At 42.5% G+C, this 26,578-nt stretch overlaps 1 protein-coding gene across 3 annotated transcripts in view; it reads left to right on the forward strand.

Annotated features, from left to right (window-relative positions):
• The window catches only part of PPP1R12B (protein phosphatase 1 regulatory subunit 12B), a 120,540-nt gene that overhangs the window by 20,428 nt on the left and 73,534 nt on the right, over positions 1–26,578 (forward strand). For all 3 annotated transcript variants that reach the window (XM_083812963.1, XM_083812965.1, XM_083812964.1), the window contains exons 2-8: positions 10,033–10,163; positions 12,000–12,118; positions 15,501–15,660; positions 18,049–18,193; positions 19,812–19,886; positions 22,336–22,415; positions 22,977–23,122. In XM_083812963.1, the coding sequence (XP_083669089.1) occupies positions 10,033–10,163; positions 12,000–12,118; positions 15,501–15,660; positions 18,049–18,193; positions 19,812–19,886; positions 22,336–22,415; positions 22,977–23,122 (856 nt within the window). The remainder of the gene's footprint in view (positions 1–10,032; positions 10,164–11,999; positions 12,119–15,500; positions 15,661–18,048; positions 18,194–19,811; positions 19,887–22,335; positions 22,416–22,976; positions 23,123–26,578) is intronic.

Below are 26,578 nucleotides of genomic sequence, written 5' to 3' on the forward strand. Positions count from 1 at the left end.
AAGGGGATGAAGATGATGAAAAGGGAGAGAGTAAAATGATAATCTAGGCTGGATTTTAAAGTCAGTCCCACGTGGCCTGTCACTGATGGAGGTATGTCCAAAGGTCTGTAAATGGAAGTGGCAAACCAGTCCATCAGTTACAGAGCAAAAGCGTGGTGGTGGAAGTGGAGAATCACAGTGCTGGGTCCTGTTGGGACGAGAGATGAATTCAGTGTAGGTTCTGGGTGCACAGAAGCATAAATAATGAGGCTGGAGGAGCTGGCAGAAGGGGTTGATCCCAGCGGCTCTTTACATTGTAAAAGATGTGTGTCTGTGGTTGTTGCTGACCTCGCTACTTCTGCCAGAACGCAATTTGATTAGAAATGGTAAACGGGGGCAGGAAGACGGGCAGTCCGGTGTGCCTGTGCCCATCCTCTTAGCAGCGTGTGAAAGCAGAGCAATTCCGCTTTCTTCCCAGTTTGGTGCCATCTGTGTTTGACTGGATCAAGCGGGGAGTGTGTGCGTGTCCAGCCGACCTTCTCTTGCTTTACCGCAACAGCTCCTGCTTCCCAAAGAAGGCAGAGCTGGAAGCTTTGGCATGCCGAGGGCTACCTCGGCGAGAGCAGATAATGCTCCAGCCAATGGCGAAGTGAAGCGTGGTGCTTCAGCATTCACTGGCAGTATCATTGCTGCATAGCGAAAACAGAAGTCCCCTGATAATTAGAAAGAATTTTACAGATGTTCAGCTAAGCCATCGATAGCCTAGCGCAGTAGATATTTACATCTACCTCCTCTTAAATAAGTCTGTGTCGCCAGCGCGTATGTGAAGGCATGGAGAGCTGCAAAACGTGGTTTCTGTCCAAAGCAATTCTCCGCCTGATAGTTCGTGCTGCTATTTCATCTTGAAAATGCTATGTTCATGACATAATTATGTCTTTGCACGTATCCCTCTTTTCCCTTGTGCTCTCCTGGAGTTTTGTTGTGCTAATCATTCTAAGAGATTTGTTGTTAGCTTCTTTTGGGGACTGGCATGGATACTGCTGAGTACTTCTAGTTGTTGGGTTTTATTTTTTTTTCCAGTAGAAAAATCTGACATAATCCATATCTCTTTTCTTGCTTGCATGAGAAGTATGACTCAACTGCTGTTTAAAAAAAATTAAGCACATAGATAATTAATCAGACTAGAAAATGAATAGTACTTTTTTACCTCATTTTCCTCCCTTTTCCCCTGCTCTTTTTTAATACTGAAGCTACCTCTTTCTGCTGGTTCTAATACAATTGCTTTGGAATTAGACTTCCATAAGGAAATTAAAATATAAAGATTTTAAAACTAAGTTCCTGGTACAGAAGTGCCTGTGCAGGATATTCTAGCTATAAGGACCCTGTGAAGCCAGAGCTGAGAAGAGAGAAGGGGAGGTACAGATGCTCCGTGGTTTTGCAGGAGCAACAGTAAGAGCTGCTTTGTTTTTCTCAAAATCATTGGCAAATGCCGTCCATGCTGCTGGAGACGCAGGATCACTTGGAAGTGGAATTTTTGGTAGTGCCGGCTCTGACAAATGCCCCCTTAAGTGTAGAGCTGTGATCATGAGACACAATGGCAAGGTCATACCTCTCAGTGCTGACAATTGCTAGTGGTGACAGTTGCAAGGCTATTTTGGGAGTGCTTTTCTCTTTGTTTTCTGTGAACTCCTCTCTCTGTGTTCCCAGATTTAACCCTGATGCTGTTCAGCTGTCATCGGGCTTGCCTTCGTTTGTGGAGTGCTGGCTGATTTGCACTGCATGTTGACATCATATATTTACTCTAAATTTGCATTCAGTGGAAGATTGACTCCCTTCATCTCCAGACTAACCTTATTCCATATATTTTAGACTTATGACAGGAGAATATAACATAAGTAAGTCTTGCCATTTAATCCCTCTGACTGTGACCTATGTGTTGTGGCAGCATGACTTCACTGGCCTGCTAATTCGTCCAGTTTATTAACAGTTAATGTCTGCTGGTGTAAAGGTTTTCCTCTGGTTTGCAGTAACACCTTAACACCATTTATAAAACTCCTCAAAGTGCTTTAGTTGTATTAATCTTACAGCCATAAGGTTGTGGTAAAGAAAACCATGTTAAGTCTAAGGTTAAGGAGCGAGATGGTAAATGTTGGCTCTTGGAGTTTTCCCTTGTGACTGCCGGTAAGTCCTTAAGGGGAGGGGGAATTCGTCTCACCCTGTTGTGAATGGGTTTATGCTGGTCTGCAGGCCACATCCCACCTAGCTGAGACAGGCAGCGCCCTCTGGGTGTATCTGTTTCTTTAAGTCTAATTTACACTTTGAAAATATAGATAAATAAATCTTGTGCAAGGCAAGGTGTGGGAACATATGGCTGGGGCAGGTGGGACCATGGCAATCTGGGTTTAAACCTACTTAAGCTGTTGTGGGGTGGTCTCAGATTGAATTCAAGACTGCATTTGCATGTACTCAGAGAACGTTCTGCTTCTTGCCTAGCACTTTTTATTGCCTGCATTCACTGCAGTAACACACTAGCTCAAAATAAAACCCAAACATTTTAATCAGTTTGAATATGATGTGGTTCTGTCTGATCTTGTCAAAAACAGTCCCACTGGTAATGTTAGGAAGAAGTTTGTATGAACAAAATCCACTTGTCGCCCCATATCTAATGCAGAATCTTTTGTAGCTCATGGGTGGTGCGGCCTCTGCCATCCAAATGAGTCTAGGTTGGGTTTCCAGCATGAGAACATCGTTCAGGGGCAGAAAGCTAAAGGTTTGGGCAAGTGAAGCGTCTGAGCAACGGAGGTGAGTCAGTTCTGGTTCAGAATGCCTGCAGACATGATACAAATCTGCGTATAATCGTCCTTCCCCACCATTGTAAAATGCCCCTGGATTGACAAAGAATAAATGTGTGTGTGCACATATGTACATACATACATGCACACACAGATATCCTACACATACATATCCACAGCCTAGGAAGCCGGTCAGAGTTCACTGTGGACCCTGCCTTGAGCAGGAGGTTGGTGGACTAGAAGTTTCCTGAGGTCCCTTCTAGCTGCAGTGATTCAGTGATACGTAAGTTGCTGTTGTTTACCTGACTGATGCAATCGTGTGTGGAGAGCAGGGTGCTTTTTAATCAATTGCAGATAGTCCCTGCTCTGAGGATCTCATAGCAAAACAACTTATATTTTAGGTTATATGCAAAAATGGAGCGACTTTCTTCGGCAATTTAGTTACAGAGAAGGTCCTGAAGGTCAGTGTGAGAATGTCATACCATGGACGTAGGGTTGTATGCAAGAATCTCAGGAGTGTTTGGTAATACTTTGACTAAAGAGTTACAGGAATTGGTATCAGTGACGGAGCAGAGGGAGCCAACCCATGTCAGGGGACGGCTGGATGTATAAAGAGCTTTGGGGGTGGTAGCAACACTTGCTTTCCTCAATTGGAAGATGGTTAAAGGATGAATAAGGTGAGTTCATAGAGCAATCTGATTTAGCAGCAGCATTTCGCATAGGTAAAGAGGTGCCATGTTCCTGTGAGGCTGACGAGGAGAATATCAGAGTGCTTGAGGAGAGGTGGCACGTGGCCTCTGCTGGCCTGACATCTGTAACGCTCGGTAAAAAGGCTGCGTGTGTCTGACGTGCCAGCTTGCGTATTGTATTTACATGTGACAAGTGGAGTTACCAAATGCGATTTCTATGCAGGAACCATGAGGGGTGTTACACGAGAATCTGGCACACAGGATTACTGGATTTTCACTCTTCCAAACAGCAGAAGTCACCAAGATAGGATTCTGTCACAAGACTGATGTATTCATAATAGAAGCATGTAACACAGAAGCCAAGGCACTAGCCCTGTCCTCTTTCCCTTTCTCCATCTTACCTCTGCCTCAAGAAAATGCATAGGTTCTCTCTTAAATCCTAACCAACCAAGAAGGGAGCACCAGGGAATTAAATACAGCCAAAATTAAAACCACAGTAGTTATTACAGGTTTCCTGGCTGACTTTGATTCCAAGCTCTTGTATGCACACTGCTGCTATTTTATTACGTGATCGTATGACACTGGGTGATGCGACATACTGTTTGTAAACTAAATATTTACTCAATGGGACTGCATTTAGAAGTGCAACATGCTCTCAGCCAAGTTCACCCTTGTTAGATGCACTCGTGTACGCGGTGCTACCAAACCGCACAGGTACGCAGCAGCCGAAGCGCCCGTGCTACTGAGGAGCTGCTGGCACTGAAGTGCTGGCGAGAACTGTTCTGCCTGAAAACCATCGCACTGAGTTTTGTTAATGTATTTATGTTAAACTGCCAGGATACTGGTAAAGTTGTGGAGAAAGCAGTTGCCTTAATGTGGGTGCCTGTGACAGTACTGCTGACATGCAATTACTGCCACTGCTTCCGTGTTCTTCAGGGATTGTAACCAACCCTGTTTTTCCATGCAAAGCAAAAGTGTATTACTTTTTTTTTTTCCTTTCTACTCAGCCGATCCCAAGCGATTTCTTAGAAATTTGTCAGGTGGTTTGGTTCCTTCCCGCCCTGCCATCCTGTGTGTATTTATTATATAGGGGCAACGTAGCACAAGTCATAGGCTGGGGGTTGACTAAATCGTAGAATCACAGAATATCCCAAGCTGGAAGGGACCCACCAGGATCATCAGGTCCAACTCCTGGCTCCACACAGGACCAAAAATCAAACCCTAAGTCCGAGAGCGGTGTCCAAACCTTTCTTGAGCCACAGCATCTCAGTGCTGTGCCCACGTCCCTGGGGAGCCTGTCCCAGTGCCCGACCACCTCTGGGTGCAGAACCTCTCCCTAACCCCCAGCCTGACCCTCCCCTGTCCCAGCTCCACGCCGTCCCCTCGGGTCCTGTCGCTGTCCCCAGAGAGCAGAGCTCAGCGCCTGCCCCCCCGCTCCCCTCGTGAGGGAGCTGCAGGCCGCCATGAGGCCTCCCCTCGGCCTGCTCTGCTCTGGGCCGAACAAACCAAGGCACCTCAGCCGCTCCTCACACGTCTTCCCCTCAGGCCCTTCACCATCTTTGTAGCCCTCCTTTGGACGTTCTCTAACAAGTTTTATGTCCTTTTCGTACCGTGGTGCCCCAAACTTCACACAGTACTCGAGGTGAAGCCGCACCAGCGCAGGGTGGGGTGTACTAGGGCTGGTGCGTCCCCTACGCAGTGAGCAGCGCTGCACGTTTCCACCCAGCGACTTGTTGGAGCTCGATTGCTGGTGCTGTGAACGCTTCGGTGTAATCCTATCTGGCTCCTTCTGCTCCCTGATGTTTCTCTCTCTCTCTCTCCTGTGGGGGATGCCCAGGAGATATGCAAACCGAAAGCCTCGGCAGGCAGTTGGAGCTGTTGCGTTGCTGATACTCATCAGAAGTTAGACGGAGCTTGTGTGTTCTGTGTGCTCCGAGGAAGGAGCAAACGCTAACAATGCCATTATAATAATGAGGTTTCATTCAAGATAAAGATCAGATTGTGTCTGGTTGTTGAACAAGCCTTGCCAGGCAAGCAGAGTTTTGCAGAGCTGTTCTGTAACGTTTCCTGGTGGCCCCTTTTCGTTGCTGTAATGTAAACTTCATGCTTTAAAGAAGAATGTGTTGGCAGTGGCTACTGGCGAAAAAAATCCTGCAAGTGTCCCTGGCTGTTAAGGGCTACACCTGTTATCTAAGAGGGGGAAGCTAATATGCCGTATCTGCAAATTTTAGAAACTGAGCACTTCCTCCCTATGGAAAAACTGCTAAATGCTGGTCCCCTGCCAGGAGCAGAAGGAACACCATGAGCTGGGGATGGAGGCTTGCCCAGCGATGCCCGGGATTTAAACTGTACGAGCCAACTTTCTTTGAGCGGTTTGTCGGTAATTCTGGGCACTGGATGCAGTTTGCATCAAAGGCTGCTAAAGCTGTAATACATTAGTGCCGTTCCAGAGGTACTTGGGTCTAACCCGCTGCCAAGAAAAATACAAGAATGGCAAGAGATCAGCTTGCTGAAGATCTCGGGCTGTCTCATCTCCTTGAAGGTTGTATTCTGTCTTTTACAGGTAGAGGACGGAAGGTAAAGAAGAAATTTAAAAGTTAGAGAGAGAAAAAACCTGTGCTCTGCAATTCATTTGTGTTTAGCCTCTTGTAGTGTACTAGCAGCAGTTAATACACATGAAACGAAGCCGCTGAGCATTAGCAGCACCTAAACTTGTAAGAAATAAGCCCAACTATCTTCTTGTCTTTCTGCAAAGCACATTCCAACAGCAAAATGGTGGAAGAGTGCTTCGTCAAATTAATAACTCTCCACGGAGAAGACAGTGTTACTTCTGACTTTTTCCTCCCTTTCAGGGTTGGGGGGCAGGTGCCTGCTTTGTAATACTGCAGTCCGATGCAGTTATTCTTACAGTGTTCCCAAGGAATGCTGTATCAAATAAAAGAGGAGAACTTTGCATAGCGATAGATCCTCTCAGGTTACTGAAGTTACCCACTCTCCTAAATTTAAGATTGGAGGATTAATAGTACTTAAGGGAGGACACATCTGCCGCTTCACTTCCTCTTTGTCCTCTTCTCCTTCCTCCAGTAACCTCAGAAAACCTATTTTGCTTAACCAGAAAGTGAACTTTACCCTCTGAAACTCAGTGAAACTTTTTGTTTTCTTATATGGTGTTTTACAGCGCTTAATTTTAGCAGGTAAGCTCAATAAAACACATAACAGATACTTTATGGAGGAGGATAGGGTGTCAGCAGTCGGGGCTCTCCAAATTTTAGGTGGCCAAATGTGTGCTGAGAACTTCTAACCAGTGAGAGTTCCTGGTGTTTATAGCTTGGTAAAGTGATCTTGTGTATGGAGCAATTAACACCACAAATATATGTGCAAATGTGAATTCTGTGTAAACGTGTAAATGTTACTCAGATGACACTTAAAAATACACGTAGAAATACATTGCAACCCCTGCAAGCTGCCCTTCGGCCTGTCCGAACTTTGATACGGTTTTTGAAGTTCTTAAAGTTTAGGAGATCTTCAGAAATTCCTCGTTTTACTTATTATCCCACTTGTAGACCTCATAATTATTGCTTTAAGTCTTATTAAAACTGTTCTAAGAAATGTTGCAAATAATGCTGTGCCTGATAGTTTCTTTGGGGAGACAGCGATGGGATTTTCAGGACTGATGAGGGGCTGTCCGGTACCTCCGTGGAATGCCAGTTCCTGACATTTCTTTTCTAGAAATGCAGCGGAGAAGGAATCTCAGCCAATATCGTTTGTTTGTAATATTACATAATTTGCACATTTTGATACTTTTGGCAGGAAAGAATCATACCTGTTAAAGTTAGCTCAGCCCTCAGGCCGCTTACACAACTGTTCACGTTACTCAGCTCCACTCAGTCCTATTCGTATGTGTCGCTAACTAATGCTAAAATAAATATTTGCCAAGCAGTATCACACCGCTTGATCACACAACGCGAACAGCAGTTTTTCATGATAGGTGCAGAAGGGTGGAGTGAGGTTATTTTTCTTAGATATTAAAGAATACGTTTTTGCTCCATTAAGGACTTGATCCACCTTTGCCACGAAGAAAATTTCTAGCACCAATGCAAACAGCAGGCATGAAATATGTTACGGTTCCCTTGGGAAAGCGAGGCCCTGCCTGCTGTCGTCAGCACCCATGTAGCTTTTTTTGACCCAATGTCACTTTGTCATCGTTTTATCTCTTCAGGGGCCAGGCGAATCAAATTACTGCAGATTTCTTTGTAGGAACAGGTGGGGTTTTATCCCATTATCCCTTCTGTTTCCAGCATGCATTCCTTAGGAAACATGAAGGATGGGGACCAACAGAATAATGAGGCCAGTAACAGGCGTAAAAAAAAAAAGTGTGGGGGCTCTTTTATGCATCTAAACTTTTTGTTTGTTTGTTTTTGAGTCCATATCCAGTGGCTCGAGGAAGTTCTGGTCTCTTCTCCTGGCCTGCTCCCAGTGTGTGCAGAGGTAGTGGGTGGCAGCTGTTTGGGTGGTTTAAATGATAAACAGTGTAAATATAATACTCCATCTATCAAATGCACATAAAGCTCACGGTATGAAGAGGTTCTCGAGGCTGAACTTAGCTCGGCACTTAAACTGCAGGTAGTACTGCTATGCTGCATTTCGTCTGGAGTGAGTATGCACAGGCACGCAACGCCCACCTCGCTGCTTTATCAGAGCCTCGCTGATAAAATTCTTCTGCGAGGCTGTGATTCTGCACTTGACCAGACGTGACGGTCCTCAAAAGAAACCTCTGTGTGGGCAAACGTGTCTTGGCTATTGTCAGAGCAATACGCTTTTACATGATGGTAGTTTTATTTAAAAAGTGACATGGAACGGTTGTGTTCCCACGTTAAAATGTAATTAACTCATCAATAAGATTAAGTATGATTTGTTTGAAATGTGTTGGGGAAACTTGTGCTATATTACCCTCAATGTGGGTGGCAGTGAAGTGCATCTTAGCTCTGAATTCTTGCAGGCTCGGACATAGATTCTCTTAAAAATTACCTCTTGAACTGAGAAGGGAGTATTACGTTTTGTATATCCACATCTCTGTGCGTTGCTCACTCTGCCTTTCTACTGCATTTGAGTTCATCGTTAAGGACATAAGCCATTAATAACTTTGTTTGCATGGTTTCTAGGATTAGGGAAACCTGGAGTGTGTCTCTTTTAGAGTACGTACAGTAGGCAGGGACCTTAACATGGTTACATGCACGCGGGCACACGAGAGTCCCCCTGTGCCTCGGGTACAGCAGGAATCTCTGGCTTGCATCGCACTGGGGGCTTGCACTGGGGGGTTTGCTTCGAGACAATTCCTTTCCTGTTATAACAAGTAATGAAAGTGAAGAATAGTGAATGGTGCTCATTTTAGGAGAATAGCGAGGGATGTGCCCACATCAAGCGGTGTGAAGGACCGGGTGCTGTGGGTTTTGGAGGACGCTCGGCCAGGATTGCCCTTCTCGCAGCGAGGAGCGAGGTCTCTGCCTGCAGCTGAACACGCAGTCACAGACGGTCCTTTTGCCTCCCAGTCATGCCTGGTGCTTCTCAGCTGAGGCACACACATTGGGACATACGTATTAAATTGCCAGCTCATCCTTAAATAGCAGCCTCCAGTGAACTGCGAACGCGCCACAGAACGTGCTGCAGCCAGGAATTTCAGGAAGGAGGAATTCCACCTAACAGAACTGCTGAGACTTGAAAATCTAGCTAGGTTTTCTTCTGGCAACTTCAAAGCTAGCAGGTCTCTGTAAGTGCAGGCTCTGGAGTTAATGGAGCAGCTAATAAAGGGTTGTCGGTCTCGTCCACAGCTCGCTGGGTCTGTAGGGCTAGCAGAGAACGTTGTACTTTGCTATAGTCAGGAAAATAAACAGCTACTGCTGAATAAGGAAGTTAAGCCACACCATTTTGTGTCCCATCCGATTTGTATGCAGTCACTTGTATAAAATTCTGCTTTTGCTATAATTCTGTCTGCAAAGGGCACCATCCAGCCTACAGGTGGACTGCCTTACTCAGTCGTCTTGAGGTTATATTTTCCCTGCTCATCCCTACTGCTAGTGATATTTCAGTGATTTTTCTGATGTTATTTTGCTGACATTTGGAGGGAACAGCATCACCTAAATAAGCATACAGCTTGCCTTGCCTTAAAGGAATCCGATGCCATACCTAAAGCCAACACAGATTTATCATTTTACAGTGTCTTTGCCCCGCTCCAGGGAGTTAAGCATGGGGAGAGGAGGGAAACAAATCAGTTGGTGAGAAGGGTAAAGCTTGGGCAAATTCAGAGATGGTCCACCTAGGGACTCTTTGAGTTTCAATTATTTTTTGAAATTTCTGAAATTAATTTAGTTTAGTTCCCAGCTTCGTGCTACTTTAAGTTTCAAAGTATGCTAGCTCACAGTGTGGGAGACTCAGCCCAGGCATTGTCCCTGACAATAAACTGCAAATGGAAGTTGTTCACTTGATTTAACACCAATTTAACACCATCACCTTTCTTTTCTTCCTTCTCTCCAATTCTTCCCTCTGCTTGCTCCCCTCCCTCCTTTCTCCCTCAGGCCTGTATAGATGAGAACCTGGACATGGTGAAGTTCCTTGTAGAAAACGGAGCCAATGTCAACCAACAAGACAACGAGGGCTGGACCCCTCTTCACGCAGTGGCATCGTGTGGCTACCTGAACATAGCAGAGTGAGTGAGTTTCAGGCTATTCTGGGTATTCATAACACTTTCCACGTCTTCCTCTTTGGAGCAGGTACACAGACGAGTGATGCTCTGAAACTCATACAATGTCTCGGAAGCAACGTTGAAAGTGGAGAAGACGTGTTCCTTCTTTTAGTGGATCCTTAGTTTGTTCTAATGAAGGTGGAGCCTGGAAATGGTTGTCTTTTGCTGGTCCCATTAAAATGATTTATGATTCATTAGATACTTCAGCTAAAATGCCAAGCAAAAGGGAAATGTGATGGCTGAGAGGCAGGCACACCAATCCATGGAGAGGTGTAAGGAAGCAGAGCTCTGCTGCTGCTTTTTATGTAAATAAGCCTGTGAGCAGTGTTCTGGTTGTGTGGAGACTTTAGAAAGAGAAGTGCAATGTTCTGGGCTCCAGAGTCACTGATAGGCCAACAACATCATTTCTTTTTCTTCATATTGAGATTTTATGTTTCTGTTACTTAGCATACTGTCTTGCAAAAGACAGAGAAGCAAATAAAAGTAACTACTTATTAATTAACCCACTTGAAATTAGAGCGTTATTTTATTTTTGAGTACAACACAAGATACTGGGTTCAGTATGGACATAAATGGGTGACTAGGTTAGATTAGATAATCTAGTGAGTACAAACACTAATAAAATACATATAAAAAAAGAGACAGTAAATATTACTGAGAGTTTTGTCCAGTAGATGTTTAAAGCAAGGCACTAACCTGTTACAAGGGAGTCCCAATAAAGATTTGACTTTTGGCACACTTACTGATTCCAGGGATTGAAATAACATTCTGTAACTGATCTGAACGCTCATTATGCTCACAAAGCACTAAATAGTCTGTTCGTCCCAGAGAAGGTACTGATACCAGACTTCTTGTTGTACACCGAGTTGCCCCGAGAGTTTGAGAATTGCCCGGATGTAAGACCTGGAGTGCTGGAATAATTGGAATCAAAGAACCAGAAAACAGAAGGAGTAGTTTCCTGATTCGAATCATTCTTTCTGTGATCACATCACAGGGTAGAAGAATAAGGGAAAAGTAGTATTTCACAAGATGATCCTCCACAATGTATTCTAACCAAAAAAAAAGATATCTTCTGTGGCTCAGTTACTTCTGTGTATTGTACTGCTGCTGGAACAGTTCTTAGCTCTTCAGGTGATTCTGTATCAGTTTGTTGGTTTGTTTTGTGCCCCTCTTCCAATAATAGTTGTTTTAATAAAACACATTATTATTCTTTCCCAGTCACACCATACTTATATATTTAGTCCACCACAGCTACCAGAAAGTTACTGCAGTGTGAATACTGATAAGTATTTCTCAAAGATGGTGGTTGGTTTTAAAATTTGTTTTCAAAAATGCCTTTACCTTTTCTTACCTCACCCTCCTAGATTGGTGTTTAAAACACTTTTTTCTTCTGAGAATTTTATTGGTTACAAGATGTATAAGCTGAAGAAGGCATTAATTATTATTGAATTAACTGCTGGCATATTTTTAAATAAGACAAATTAAAAAATTGATGATAGCTCAGATTATCTTTTGCTCTATCTTTTTTTTAAAAAGCGTAATCTTATCAGATGAGTGCAAGAACTGGGGTCATTTAAATAACTACAGAGAAAGAAAAACTGTTTGCATGAGCCACTGACCAGGGACCTTGCATTTAGCAATGAACTTTTCTAGAGTTGAAATTCGATAAGAATATGGAACACTCATTTGAACTTGAAGTAGAAGGCCAAATACCTTGTTCTGCCACTTGCTTTACTGTATAAGTTTCTCTGAAGCCTGCACATGAGTTCTGATACATTGGCATGGGTCTCATTTGTGTAGGTATTTAATTAGTCATGGAGCTAATGTGGCCGCTGTGAACAGTGAAGGTGAAGTCCCATCTGACATCGCAGAGGAAGCAGCCATGAAGGACCTGCTTCTGGAACAAGTAAAGAAACAAGGTAAATCAGTGGTGGGGTTGAATATGTGAGTCAGAACACAAAAACAAAGAGGTTTTGTAAAGAAATCCTGAAGGCTTTCTGCATGGCTATAGATGGAGAGATCTGAAATCTGGACCAAGCGGCAGCAGAGAAGCTTTGCTTCAGTAGCAGAATGTTAGAATGAAAGCAGAAGGTTCGTGTTGTGCAGTCTCTGTCCCTCTTAGCAGAATTGTTAGCAGCAATACATCACAATACCGAAAGTAGATTCGTTAGATACATTTACTTTAAAAGTGAGTTTTAATTCTGACCTCTGGTATCAATGAAAGGTCTTAATACACTCAGACTTGATCATGCAGAAGTGAGATTCGCAGTCCTGCCAAGAGTAGGGACCAGGAAATGGGGATGTCTGGCCTTGAGTGATCTGCTTTTTCCTGATCCTTACCTAGACTTCTGCAGCCCATCTGCTTAGCTATTTCCCCTTTTCTCATCAGGTGTGCCTGTCTGGGGTGCTGCTTTGTGTGTTGTCCCTGCAAAACCATCACTTGTAGAAGCAACTTGGACAGTATAACTAGTGTCATAATTAAGAAATGATTCACCAGTGTAAAATTTTCTTTATGCTCATTGAATCCATCTGCAAGTGGTTAGGCATCTTTATATATAATGTAAGAAGTTTAAGTCCTACCTGTGAAGTTCATCAGGGATGGTTTTGAGCGATGCACTTACCTCTACCATGTTGGAAAAGATGAACTGGGGTTATCTATCCAAAGTATAGTCACGTTTGAGAGGTATAGACTGCATATTTAGCCTTGAGAAGAGAAAGTCAATGGAGGAATGTAACCGCTGTCATCCACTACCTCTTGAGGAGACTTAAAAGGCAATGGAGCCAGGCTCTTCTCAGAACTGCGCTGTGACGGAAGGAGAGGCAAAAGGCACAGGTCTGAGCATGCAAATAAGGGGAAAAATACTTCCCAGGAAAGCGATGCAGTGCTGGGACAGGAACCCAGTTAATTTGTGGCATCTGTATCACTGGAGGTATTCAAAACTTGGTTGTGTACAGCTCTGGGCAACTTGATCTGGCTTTGAAGGTTTGCCTCCTTTGAGCAGGGATTTAGGCTGGAGACCCACCAGGATTCCTTTATATCTAGATGATTCCATGACTCCAGGGGTTGGTGTTGGGGTTATTTGCATGCTAGATGGAATCCAGTCTTCTCTAATCAATGTGTTCTGCTTGGCACCTAGTGGATTTTTGTGGAGTTGGAGTTTTTTTTTGTTTGTTTTAAGTTATCTTCAGGTATAATTAGGAAGACACCAGTCCTTTGCTACTTCTGTTGATCACGGTACTGTTCCAGTGGGGAGTCTGTAATTGTCCATCTGAGAGCTGGTTGTTATTTGTGCAACTACTCCTGTTAGAAAATTTACACAGAATCATGCTTTTTCTGGTAAATAGAAACTTTCACTTTCTAGTCTTGTGGTATTTGTGACAAAGTTATCCTGATTATGTCCCCTTTCCCCATCCACTTTGACTTAAATAGCTCTCCTCTCATGCTTACTTTGCTCACATACTTGAGAAGAATTGTCTGGTCAGCCTTTGTTTTACAGGGCTGGTCAAACCATGCCCGTCTCCTCCCTGCAGCCAGGCTTCCTTGGGTGACCAGGAAGGTAGAGATCCTTTCTCTACATCATTGTAACCTGTCTCTCTTTAAAATGGGTGATGAGAACTGTAATAACATAGTTGAAACCTTACAGGGCATCAAGGCATTAATTCTGCCTCTGTTGCAGATATTTTGCCTGACACTTCTTAGGATTCTGTTTGGCTTTTTCATAGCTTCACCACATTAGCGGCATCCTGCTAAGATGCCCTGAAACAACCATCTGTCTCCACTGAGAAGTTTCCCATTGACACAGTTTAAAAGGATCATAATTGCTGGAATAAATGCGTTATAAACTTCAGACAAGCGTCCATCTAGCTCTGTCTTCAACAGTAGCTGAAAGCAGATGCCTAGGGCAAAGTACAAGAACAGGACAAGCTTGTATGGTTCCCCTCCCAAGCATTTTCCCAGCCTCCAGTCACCGTGCCTCAAGGAATTCCTGAGCCAGATGGGCTTTCTGTACATTTGCAAATCCCCCGTGGATTTCTATTTTGTGGACTTGTGCAGTCTTTCTTGGGAACTCCAAGCATGTATAGCGTTATATTTAATAACTACAGATGTGCTGCTACTCTTCTACCAATTTATAATTCTTGTTTTAGTCTTTGCAACATCCTGCAGTACTTCGCAATTCAGAATCTGAGTTGATAAATGTTTTCTTTTTTTTTTACTTTAAGTCTAATGCCCTACAGCTTCCTTGGTAATCGTGTTGTTGTTATATTGAAAGGATTAATCCATAGGGATTGCTTTTCAACACCATTCTTGATTTTTTTTTTTTGAAATTTGTCATCTACTTCATATTATTTTCCCGAGTCCAAGAGCCCTAGTCTGGTTAATCTTGTACAGAGCTGTATCATGCTTGTGATTGATATGTCATCCTTGTATTACCATATTAACATGAAAAAATCCACTCACTAAAACAAGCCTGAGATAGTTTTGCCCCTTGTAGGTTTAACTGAAGCAGCCCATCAGCCAGAAGCACCTGGTCTCTCCACAGAGTAGCAGTGGTTTCCTCAGGTGGAAAACTTGTCCCTCTTGTTATCAGCATGGCTGTGTCTTTATACCAGATGTATGTATCAGTAGACTCAGTTGTCTGACTTCATCTAAAGCAGATCTCTTAAGCCACCAGAGTAGACCTTTTTTTTTTTAGCTCCTTCCATCCCCAAAATGATTTAGAACTGTTTTACCAGAATCTGGTGGTGTGCAGCTCAAAGGAATTGATTAAATATTTCTTTCAGAGTGCACAGAGTGGCCCTAGTGCAGTCCAGAAATCTCTTTACGTGCAGCTTGCTGGCTTACTGAATTCTGAGTGAGCATGCGGTTGGGGTTGTGCTGGTCTTGCAGAAGATGTCTTAGGATCATTTCTTCACATTTACACTGCAGATTATGCTTGCACCATTGTTTAATTCAGTTTGTTATACTGTTATTCATGAATTGGTTATTTCAGTCTGGAATTCTGCATATTTAGAATAAAACCCTTCCACCACACCTGGCTCACAGCTGAGCTAGTAGCTGATCAGGCTGGTTTGCAACCAGTGTCTCAGCTTTCAGATTTTGTTGTTTGTTTTTGTCAGACAGCTTTGAAGTTTCTGACAGTGATGCAGGAGTTCTCCCAACTCCTAGAAAAAGCTTTTGCTGATTTTTGTGGAAGATGGCAAGAGGTTGCTAACACTGTATAGCAAATAAAACATACGGTAAGTTCAATAAGTGCATGAGAGCTTTCACTTGATAATCTCTCCTGTGCTTTGCTGTCTTAGGTGTAGACCTAGACCTGGCAAGAAAAGAAGAGGAGCAGCAAATGCTACAGGATGCCCGACAGTGGCTGAACAGCGGGAGAATCGAAGACATAAAGCAGCCCCGGACAGGTGCCACCGCTCTTCACGTGGCTGCGGCTAAGGGCTATTCTGAAGTGATGAGGTAGGAACTCCATGGCTGGTGCATTGAGTTGAGTCTGGTTTCCATAAGGAACACGGCTAGCTTTATGGTTGAGAGAAATGTGTTTCATACCTAGATCTTTATGCTGCTGCTTTCTCAAAAGGCTTTGCACAATTATGTGCCCAGCTGTGGTGGTTCACCTAGAAATGTACAGAGGCTGGAAGCTTCTCTTCTGTACCTCTAGGCCTTCAGGGAGATTAAAGCTTTTCTGTGACTGAGATATAAATTAAAAGGTTAGCTTTCCCTATGAGAGTAATAGTTTCAGGGCTAGGAAATTAACCCTGTCAGGGAATGAAAGTGTAACTTAGCCTACAAGGCGACAATACATGCTGTGTGGCCATCACAAACACCCCAACAGTTTACGTGACCGGCTTGTCAGCCTAGTAGAAAAATGCAGTGTCCTCCCTTACCTTACTGTCCTCTGCCACTTACTGCTACTGCTCTTGCAGCCATCAGCAGTGACAGAGAGATCCCACCACGTAACAGTTCTGCTGCTACAGCACAAACAAGCTTATTATGAATGTAAATGTGCCCAGTGTGGCACTTCCTGGCAATTAAGCATTAATATTTTTACAGGTGAGGTCAAATCAGGGATTCCAACAAGAAAGCTTTTTTCTCCGTTATTAATGTTTGGGTGGAGGTACCCATAAAGATCTGTCTGCAGGGTTACTCCATTTCCCAGGTTAAAATCCTTTCTGGAAACATTCATCCAGCTTGATTCCTTATTTCGTAGCTTTAAGTGCCATGACTTGATGTGTAAGAGCTGCTTCTTATCAAGCTCTAGTAACTTTGTTGTTCTTCATGTTTCCTCTTTGTATTCATTCATTAGAGCTTATAATTGAGTTATGAGCTGTCTGTGCCTCTGCTGTGCCCAAGAACAGTAATTCATCATGGATCATGTGGAATAGAAATCTAATATCTCCTGAACAATATGGGATGCCGATCCTGTGGGTTTTCAGGGGAGGGCTGCCAGTAGTCATCAACGGAAGCTGCATTCGCCGTTTGCAAGGTGTCTAGTTCTGATCGGCTATTCCTTAAATGTTGTAATGATAAACAGATCTCACAGAGAGCTGGCATTGTTTCACTCTCTTGTATTTTATGGCCACTCTGTGAGTTCAAATATAAAGCTTCAGTGACTTAAACCAAAGGGGTTGAAAGCCAGAAGCTAGCTAACTCTCCGATGAGACAGAATTTGTCTGTGACCTTCAGTCTCTTAACAACTATGTTCCTCCCTTTTGCCAGCTGGAGAATCAACATGGTCAGAACCTGATTTCAAATTTCTTTCACAGAGAAGCACACTGCTGCTATAGGATGGCTGTTTTAGTTAGCGCAGTAATGCATCAGTGTAAAGCTGTGGGAGTTTCAAGACTGTTAGTGTCATTCCGGGGTCATGCTAGACTTCCCCTGAGCCGAAGGAAGGTGGCTGTGAATGGTGGAAACCCACCATGGAAACTTGCAGTAGCAGTTTTACTGAACTTGCAGAATTCCCCTGGGATGTTCTTCAATATTTAAGCAGTTGGATAATAGTTTTGATACATGAGCGGCTTGGTACTTTCATCTGAGCACTTGTGTACTACTGTGCATATGCCTCTGAAGTTTCAGACTACAGTTGTCTCTCTTTTGTTTTGTTTTTAAATATTCAAGCCCCAGATGCTATGCAGCCTTATCACTTTGCTCTGATAGAGGAGGGAGGCAGGTGGAAGGTGCACAGCAGTAAAAGGGATGCAAGGCTGCTCCCTGGCAGGTTTACTTAGCTTTGGCTGTGCAAGGTCTAGTCTGCAAAAATGCTGGAGCTGTAGATAATTTAACTGACAAATTTCCCAGCTGGCGATCAGTCAGTAATGTCTCTGCTTCTTACCTGGCAGCCCTGCCAGCGTTGGCTTCTTACAGACCATTCCTGCAGTGTGTCCTTGTTCACCCACAGAACCAGCACTGAACTTGAGTTATCAAACGTCCTGTCCGCGTCAGGTGCTGTGCCAGTCCCTTGTTACAGGGGTTACGTCCCGGAGGGATGTTGCTGGTTTGCCTAGTGCCTGCGTGAGTCTGGTGTCTCTTGTCTGTTGCAGCAGTTCAGACTGGGTCACCAATGCCAGACGAGAAATCAAAATGTTCTCCAATTTAGGACGTGCTGAAAGGCAATCTTATCAATTAGACTCGTTGCAGCAGGTGTTTACAGTGGCAAAGTCACTTCTTTCATTATCCTGCACACTTCTGTTATGTGTGTGAGCACATCGACCGGGCTGTTGCTGAGATGAGTAACAACAAAAAGCTGCTGGCATATTTTAAACCATGTTCCCTACTCTGTGACATATGGCTGTGTACAGAAGTCCTTCTTGGGTGGGCAGGACTCATTACTGCTTCTTTTCTCAGGCTCTTGATCCAGGCTGGCTTTAATTTGAACGTCCAAGACAATGACGGCTGGACTCCGCTCCACGCTGCTGCGCACTGGGGAGTGAAGGAAGCTTGCTCCATCCTGGCGGAGGCGTTGTGCGACATGGACATCAGGAACAAGCTGGTTAGTGAGCACAGGTGTTGGCACAGCGTGCAGCGTGTTTTATACCAGGATGCACATCACCTTTTTGCCATAATTGCTTATCAATTTGATCCAACAACATGACAAAGTTGTGTGGTGAGCAATTCTCCTGCACATGTGCTAGAGCATTTAAAAGTATCAGAAGATAAAGACCCTTGACTGAAGGAAGGAAGAAAAGATTTCAAGCACTACCAGGAAAGAATAGTGATGAAACTTTAGGACCAAGAGCGTGTGAGAGGATAGGAGCTAATCCGTGTTTTCCTATTTTAGTATAATCCTGACAAATTAAACAACAAAAAGTCTTGGAGTGCACAATAATACACTAATATTAAGTACAAAGCATTGAAAACTCATGAACCCTTGAGAAGCTGCCAGTTTTAAATCCTTCCTGTTCTACAGTCTTGGTCATAAAAAGGGAAATTGAAAAATTCACTTGTGAGAAATGAGTAAAGAAAAATAGGATATTTGTGAGAAGGAAAAAAAAAGGAGGGAAAAAAAAAACCACCACACTTCTAATTGCTAGAAGTTTCCTTGAAGAGCCCATGGGTTTTCAAGAGGTGAAGTGTGCTTTTCCAGGGTTATTCTTTGTTTTCCCCTCCCTGCTGTGATGTCCAGGCAGTGTCTGTGAGCTGCTTCCTGCTGGAGCGGATTCAGTTGTGCCATGACTGCTTCTGTAGTAGGAAATGAGGTTGTGTTTACTTGGAACAGCATCAGGGAATGAAAGCAGATGAGATTTTGATAGGAGAATTGTAGCACTATGTGGTTTGAGCGCATCTATCTGTACTGCAAGCTGATGCAAAAGAAATAGCTCCAGGAGAAGGACCCATTTCACCATGGTGAGCTCTCTGGCATTCAAAATACTGCAAATCTTTTTTTGTTCTAAATGCCATCAGAAGCTTCTCCAAAGTGTTCAGAAGGCGTGTGGGTTTCCTATTTTAATAGACTTGAAAAGAAACAGACACAATTATATTCGCTGCAATCAAATGCCTGCTATTTCCTGTCAAGAACTATTACCTCAATAGTCAGATGGCCGAGACAATCTGTATTTATTTGATCACAAGCCGTCAGGTTTCATTATGTGTTGTTAATAAAATGGTGGTTATAGCTTTAGTTATGGTATAAATGTAACGTAAATGTAAATGATTTCTCATTTTATGCTCCAAAGTATTTTTTCTGATTTGCTTTATTTGTGAATGTCCGTGGATGTGGAAATAGCTCCCAAATCCTTTGGCCTGCTGATGGTTGTCAGCCTTTCAGGAGGTTCATATACATAATGATATAGTAGAAAACGTTGATTGCAATCCTTCCCAGTCCAAGAGTGTGCTTTTTACAAGCCTGGAAACTTTAGTGTGTTACTCTTGGCTTAGATTTGATCAGCAGCAATGAGGGAACCGCCATTCCTCTGATCGTGGATCGTGTCATGAAACCCATCGCTGCCACTTGGCGTTCCCTGCTGTAGAGTGCAGCAGGGTGCATTGCGCAGCATCTGGGGGGGGCTGTAGTGGGCGTTCAGTTTTGTTCTTCACTTCTAAATAGTGCTTTCTGGAACATTAACGGCATGCTGTGTTGGATAGCTTCTTGTGTTCTCGTATCGTTCCAGGGCCAGACGCCGTTTGACGTGGCTGACGAGGGACTGGTAGAGCATTTAGAAATGCTGCAGAAGAAGCAAACTGTGGTGAGATTTTGGCTGATCATTTTCCACCTCTCCAATTATGTTTCTGTGCACAGGTGTTCCCTAAAGCATATGGTGTCAACACAGGCATGAAGCTGAGGTCCAGCGATTTTTGTTAGTCATTCAGAATCTTTAATTACACCAATATTTTCAGTAGCTAGAAATCTAGAAAACTGGATGATTGTGTCAAGAAGGTCAGAAGCATGCTGACATGCAGAATTCTGTAAACTGATAAGGAATTGTAGTTCATCTTTGGAATTGCTCTTCTTTAGTTACTTTTAGCTCTCTAGCACCAAACTGCTCTTTCCTTAATGAGTGACTACCCAAGTCAATTTTGTGTCTGTATCTAAGGAAGTATGCTGTCACTGGTAAGAAAGATATTTGTTACCACATCTGCTTTTCTTACAATAGGGAGACTTTTGATTGAGTGAGAAGAAATTATAATCTTCAGGGAGTTCCAGACTGGAAAAAATCAGTGATTTCAAAACCATATTAAACTGCTCTTTCCTAATGCAATGAAGATATTGGAAAGAGTTATAAGTAGAAAGTTGCCATTTAAAAAAAAAAAAGGGGGCAAAAATATATCTTGATCTAAGTAAAGACAGTCATCAAGCCAAAAAGTTGGTTTGGGATTACATTTTTTCCTATTTCATCTGGTCTACGCAACTATATTGCCTGGGTGCTTTCAAAAACTAAACAAACCTTCTTTTAAAAATAAATGAATAAAAATCAGAAAGTATCATTTAAAATGTTGGATTCAGAAACAGACATAATGAGAACATTGCTGATAAAACCCAGCAAAGTATTTTGAGGAACTGACAATGTGGGTGGTAGAACTCGAACTCTGATCATAACACAGCTGCTGTCATCTTTAAATAGCACCCTTAACATTCACAGAAACTTTTTAAAAATTAATCAGCTTCTCCCTAAATGAGGTGTTGATAAATACTACCAATGTTGTACTGCGGGCTTCCTCCTATCTAACTACACTGGGATTGTGCAGATAAATGTAGTGTTCAGAAGAAAAGGAAAATAAAAACAACCAAAGGAATTTTTTGGATGGGTGCTAGCCCATTTTTAGGCTTGCTTTGGAGGGATTAGCAACCCCCCTTGTTCTCTATATTAGTAGCACTATATAAAGGCCTTTTCCATTTATCAAATGAGTGTAGCAGGAAATAGTAGAACTGGAAAGAAGGGAAGAATCTTTTTTTCCAGTGGATGTGTTGTTTTTTTTTTTAATTGAAGATCCATTTCATTGTGTGTGTTTATCATGTGCCACATTGAAATTGCTTAAAATAGAAAGCTTAATTTGTTAAGGATAAAATAGGCAGTTCCAAAACACTTCTCTAAGTGTATTAGTTCACTTTCAAAATGGCTCTTAAGTCAGACTTTTTAAATCTAAAGCTTAAGTACAGAATACGGAGAGGAGCAATGCGCTATCCCTGCTAAAAGATTTGCTGCTGTTACTGGAGAGAAAGGGAGTTCTGTTTGCTGGAAGCAAATTGTTTGATTTGTTTGGATTTGTTTTTCCAGTCTCTGAATTCCCTATGAATGGAGCAGGCTGTTCCCCACACTTACCTTTGATCCACTTCAAAAGTTTATTCAGTGTAACAGTATGCTGTACCCCAAATTTTGGCTTTGTGCTGGACTCTGTGTGGCTTTTCCTACGTTCAGAATTTGCAGAGCTTTTGCTTCTTGTCCCAGTGTCAGCTCCTTCTCTCAGACGCAGAAGAAAACTGCGCTAGACATGATACAAAGGAGACAGGCTTAAAAGTGAGCCTCTAATTGCAGTCCCTTTTTTTTTTTTCTACCTCAGCTGTCACTGTGCTTTTAGACTTTTTGGTTACTATCTTGTCCATCAGTAGTGACAAAGTTCACACTGCTAACTGGACAAAATATTTCAGCTGCTGCAGTGATTATGGATATTCTTGTTCGATACATTATGCTGGCACTTGAGGGATTTAAGAAGTGACCCACCCTTGTGGGAGATCCAGCCTGGACAGGGTGCACTCGAATACTTTCCTCTGAGAGCAAGTACATAGTAGGTACACAGGCAGCAAATTTTAAACTGATTTCATGCACACACAAACACGTATGGACAGAGCTCCAGCGCTGTATCTGTGTGGGCAGATGCAGGGCAGTACCATGAAAGTCACGATTTGACTCTGGGTCTCAGCAGATCCTGCCACGAACTTCTGTTAAGTTCTTTGCTGCTGGAGCCTAAGGCGGTGCTCGGTGTCCTGCTATGTGCTTCTGGAGCTCTAGTCCAAGACATCCAGCGCTCTTGCACATATGCAGCTGTTGAACTGGCTTGCTAAACAAGTTCACAATATTTTCCATCTAACGAGGTTGGGATGGTCTTATGCTGGGGTAATTATTGGAATTGTGATGAGGTGGCTTCTTAACATGTCTCTCTTTGTTCTTTCTGCAATCTTCTTGGACTTCTTGACAGCTACGAAGTGAGAAGGAGACGAGGAATAAGCTAATTGAAGCTGACATGAATGGCAAACCTCAAAGCGGACTCTTCACAAAGTATGTTTCCTTTTTGAAAAGAAGCTGTACAGCATGTAATGGGAGGCCAGCTACATCTGTACGCAGTCAGCTGGCCTCAACTGCTTTAAAATAGTCCACTGCTGTTCATGCTAATTTCATGGTTCCTTTTAAATTTAAGTTCTTTTAAATATAATTTTACATGTTTCTTAGCAAACCCATACCCATAGAACGAAGAGTTGGGTTGGTGTTTGGTCCCCCAGTTTCTGCTCTTGCTGATTATCATTTTAACCCTTGGGCTGAAAACTACAGCTTTGAAGTTGCAGAGCCATGCAGCCCAGGTGATGGATTGTGTAATGCTAGGAGAAGAGAGAGGAGGCTGCATTTCTTTGGGCTGAGAAATGCTTGCAAACTTAGGAAATGCGAGACTGGCATTGGAATCCATGGAAAATTGGCACTGCTGGAAGTGCTGGGATGCAGTCTGTGGACTGATTTTTGTCCTTTTGCATGTTCTGTATGTAGCAAAATTTGTCTAAGTGTTCCTGAGAAGTAGAACACAAAAATAACTCGCTTGGTAATCCTTAAAATTTCCATTTCTTGCAGCAAAGAGAAGATTCTCTATGAGGAGGATATGCTGAAGTCCATGGAGATGGAGGAAGAGAACAAGGACTCTAGCAGTTCTAGCTCTGAAGAAGAGGAAGAAGCTGAAGAAGATGAAGTTTCAGAATCAGATGCTGAAAAGGAGTCAGGTAAGATACAGTATAGTTTGGATTTAATAATTAGCCGAGCAATAATAGGAGTTTGGGTTGAGAACTGTTTTGTGTGTTGTTTTTTTTTGCTTAGTTGTTAAGACATCCTGAAAGTCTTACTTCAAGTGTATACATGTAGCATATGGAGTACTCTATAGCTAGTGTACTAAAAAAGCTGATCTAAATGCTAACCTTCACATCAGCATAATTTTTTCAGAAAAAAATGCTGTGGATAATATTTTAATTTCTACTTCCAGCTCACTTAAGATGACACATTGTTCATAGGTTGTTTTTAAATAGTATTTTTTTTCTTGTTGGCCATTTTCAGATGAACACTTCAGCTGCTGCAAGATGGTAGAAAAGCAGTTGAACATGTAGGAAGTTAATAGCCTGTTGTATTTTGGATCAGAGAGCTGAAATGAAGGGCTGATGATGTTCTATATAATTACAGAGATGAGGAACTTTTTTTCTGGTGGTGATGTATCATAATTGCAGAACATAGTGGAAAACAGGAATTAAGTACATCAGGTGACATTAGCCTTTACATTATAGCATATTGCTGGCATCTTACTGCTTTTCGATCTCATTCTTTTTCCATAGTTTTTCAGGCTTCCTTAATGAGTTTAAATAACATATATGAGCAGCATAGAAAGTTTAAATAAGGATATTTAATTTCACAGTAAGCCAAGACTTGCTTGGGTTTAATATTTCCACAGAGAGAGAAATGGATCTTCAGACATGATGTGTTTAATGGTTAAACTACTTTTAACATCAGCTTACTTGGCCTATATCCCAGTGCACTAATAAATAAGTCCTTGTAGAGAGGTGTAATTTAAAGTTTTGTCCTGATTCTTGTATCAGTAAAATTGTCACCTGTGTTCCAATTTTTATGAATTATTATCACAGTATGAGAGGTGTTGAGAATCCAGACTGATCTTTACAAAGCTGGTAGCTACAAAAGCTGTTTGGGTATGAAGGTAACATGGTGAAATAATATTTTGCCTTGTAAATCGAGCAAATGTAGTGGGAGAAGTCAGTGGTAGAAAAAGGCGTTTATTAGAAGTCACATTTATTTGCTTCATAAATCAGCATTTCACTAGGCAGCAACCTTTTAAAGCAATGTGCCAATTCTTGTAAACATAGTAGGAACATGACCAAATGCCTCTAAAGTATGTATAGCTACAAGAAGTGGAGCTACGTGGTGTTTAGCTGATTTGGGAACAGCATGGAGTACTTCAGTATGGAAAGTGCTACAGCACTCACCATTCAATTTTATATAAAGCCAAAGCAGGTCTCTTTATTGAGTTAATTCACTGAGCAAAGCATGTTATACAAAGCATGTTATACTGATCTATTTCAATCGTCTAAGGCTAAAATAAAAACAAAAAATATTAAAGTAATGCTAAAAGATCAGGCTTCAGGCTTTGTTACCTGTGCTGTCCTTTCCAAGAGAGATTATTGGCTCCTTTGAGAAATTTCAATCAAAATTGAAATTACACTTAAACTTCTCAAATCTGTAATTAAAATGAATATAAACTCATACAAGGGGATGTGGATGTAGTTGTCATCTGTTGTATTTGTGAAGGGGGTGCACATTTTTGGTACTCTTTTTAAAACAAGACTGAGATTACATCAACCCATATGTTATTGAGCAGAAAACAACTCCAAAGATAAGTAGAGATAGAAATAGCTTTTCATAGAAAATTATAAATGTCACAGTACTACTAGAGTTTCAAACACAATCTTAAGAGCAATTATACTTTTTTTTTTTTCCTGCCAGACATTTTAATTAGTTATGCAAGTTTAAATGGGAAATTCAGGAGGTACATTTATGAAAATGTGACAATTACTTCCCTGTTCCTCTAAATATATCTTTTCTTTTTCCTGAGATTTAATGTTTACATACATAGCTTTCTAATTCTTAGCAGGATTATTGACCTAAAGTGTTCGAAGTGCAGATTAAGAAAACAAACAAACAGACAAAAAGGCATCACATTGTTGAAAGTGAGCTTTTTAAACCAAAAAATTATTAACTCCTTTTCTACCTGAGCACTAGACAGGACAAAGTAGAAGCTGACAGCATAATGCAGTAGTTTAACTTGCAGTATGACTGGGGGAATGTCCAGTCTCAATAAACTCGTAGGGTTTGCAAAGACAATGGAAGGTTAAGAAATATGAAGAGTTGAGCAGTAAAATTGCTGGAGTGCCTCAGAGTAGCATGTTTCTTACAATCAGTGACATTCTTCAAACAAAAGAAGCTAAGTGCATTAATACCATTTTATTCATCTCGAGGACAGTTAACAATTTGGCACTAGGATGTTTATAAACAAAGAAACGTATGAAATTCTGTGGTCATTGTCTGGGCTAGTACCTATTACAGCAGGTAATTATTGTGAACTGAAGCAAACCAGGGAAGACTGGAATTCCCTGACACATTTTGGAAGGACTTGTATGGAAAACCAGAGAACTAAATCCTCAGTCTTACCAAATTCACTCTGGGGAGATTGAACTGGTCTTGACCTGTTTCCCTTTGATCGGTGTTCATAATGTTTATCGATGGCATTCTAGAAAAATAAAATGGGGGGCCCTGTGCTAAAGAACGATGCTGTGCTCGTCCAGTCCCACACTGTGGTGTGCAGGGGACTTCTGCCCATCCTTCTTCTGCAGTTGACTCCTTTCAGTCACATTGCTCACAGTTAGTTCTTTCCAACCTGTCATTACCCCTTAGGCTTGTGCCCTTGCAATTAGGCTTGACCTTAAAAGCTGACCTCTGCACTCCAAGCTTCCAGAGCAGGGTTACAGTCAGCATCCAGCCCAGCCTGTAACGCCTGCTGACTGCCAGCTCTGTTCTCCCCTTCCTGCAGACTCGGGGATTCTCATGTATTTTACAGGCTTTGGTCTTAGGAAATCCACAAATGGCAAGGATGCAGGGGTTTTTTGTTGTTGTTGTTTTTGTCTAACTCTGTATTCATCTTCATGGCCAAGGTCTGCAAGGAGAAATGAGAAACCTGCTCTTTAGGGTGTTAGGCTGGAGAGGTGAAATACTCGGCATAGAGGATGCTGATGGAAGTTCATGAGACCTTCCAGGGGGAGATGCATCCTTCTTAGTGCATCCTTAATCCTGGAACTGTCAGTCCTGCTAACTGCCTGCTACTTTTAATGTTTCTCTTAGCTTGCTCTTTTCCATGTCCTTTGAATCCTTTGCTCTAAGGGTGGGAACATTTGTTTCAGAAACTGATCACCGAGCTCCAAGGTGCCACCCTCAGATGCTCTGTACCAAACTGCTTTTTATATGTAATAGGAGATTTGTGGGTGCCACATCCCTGGAAGTGCTCAAGGCCAGGCTGGATGGGGCTTTGTGCAACCTGATGTGCTGGGAGGTGTCCCTGCCCATGGCAGGGGCATTAGAACTGGATGATCATTAAGGTCCCTTCCAACCCAAACCATTCTGTGATG

This window comes from Anser anser (assembly GCF_964211835.1).
Source record: "Anser anser genome assembly, chromosome: 27".
Lineage (NCBI taxonomy): Eukaryota > Metazoa > Chordata > Aves > Anseriformes > Anatidae > Anser > Anser anser.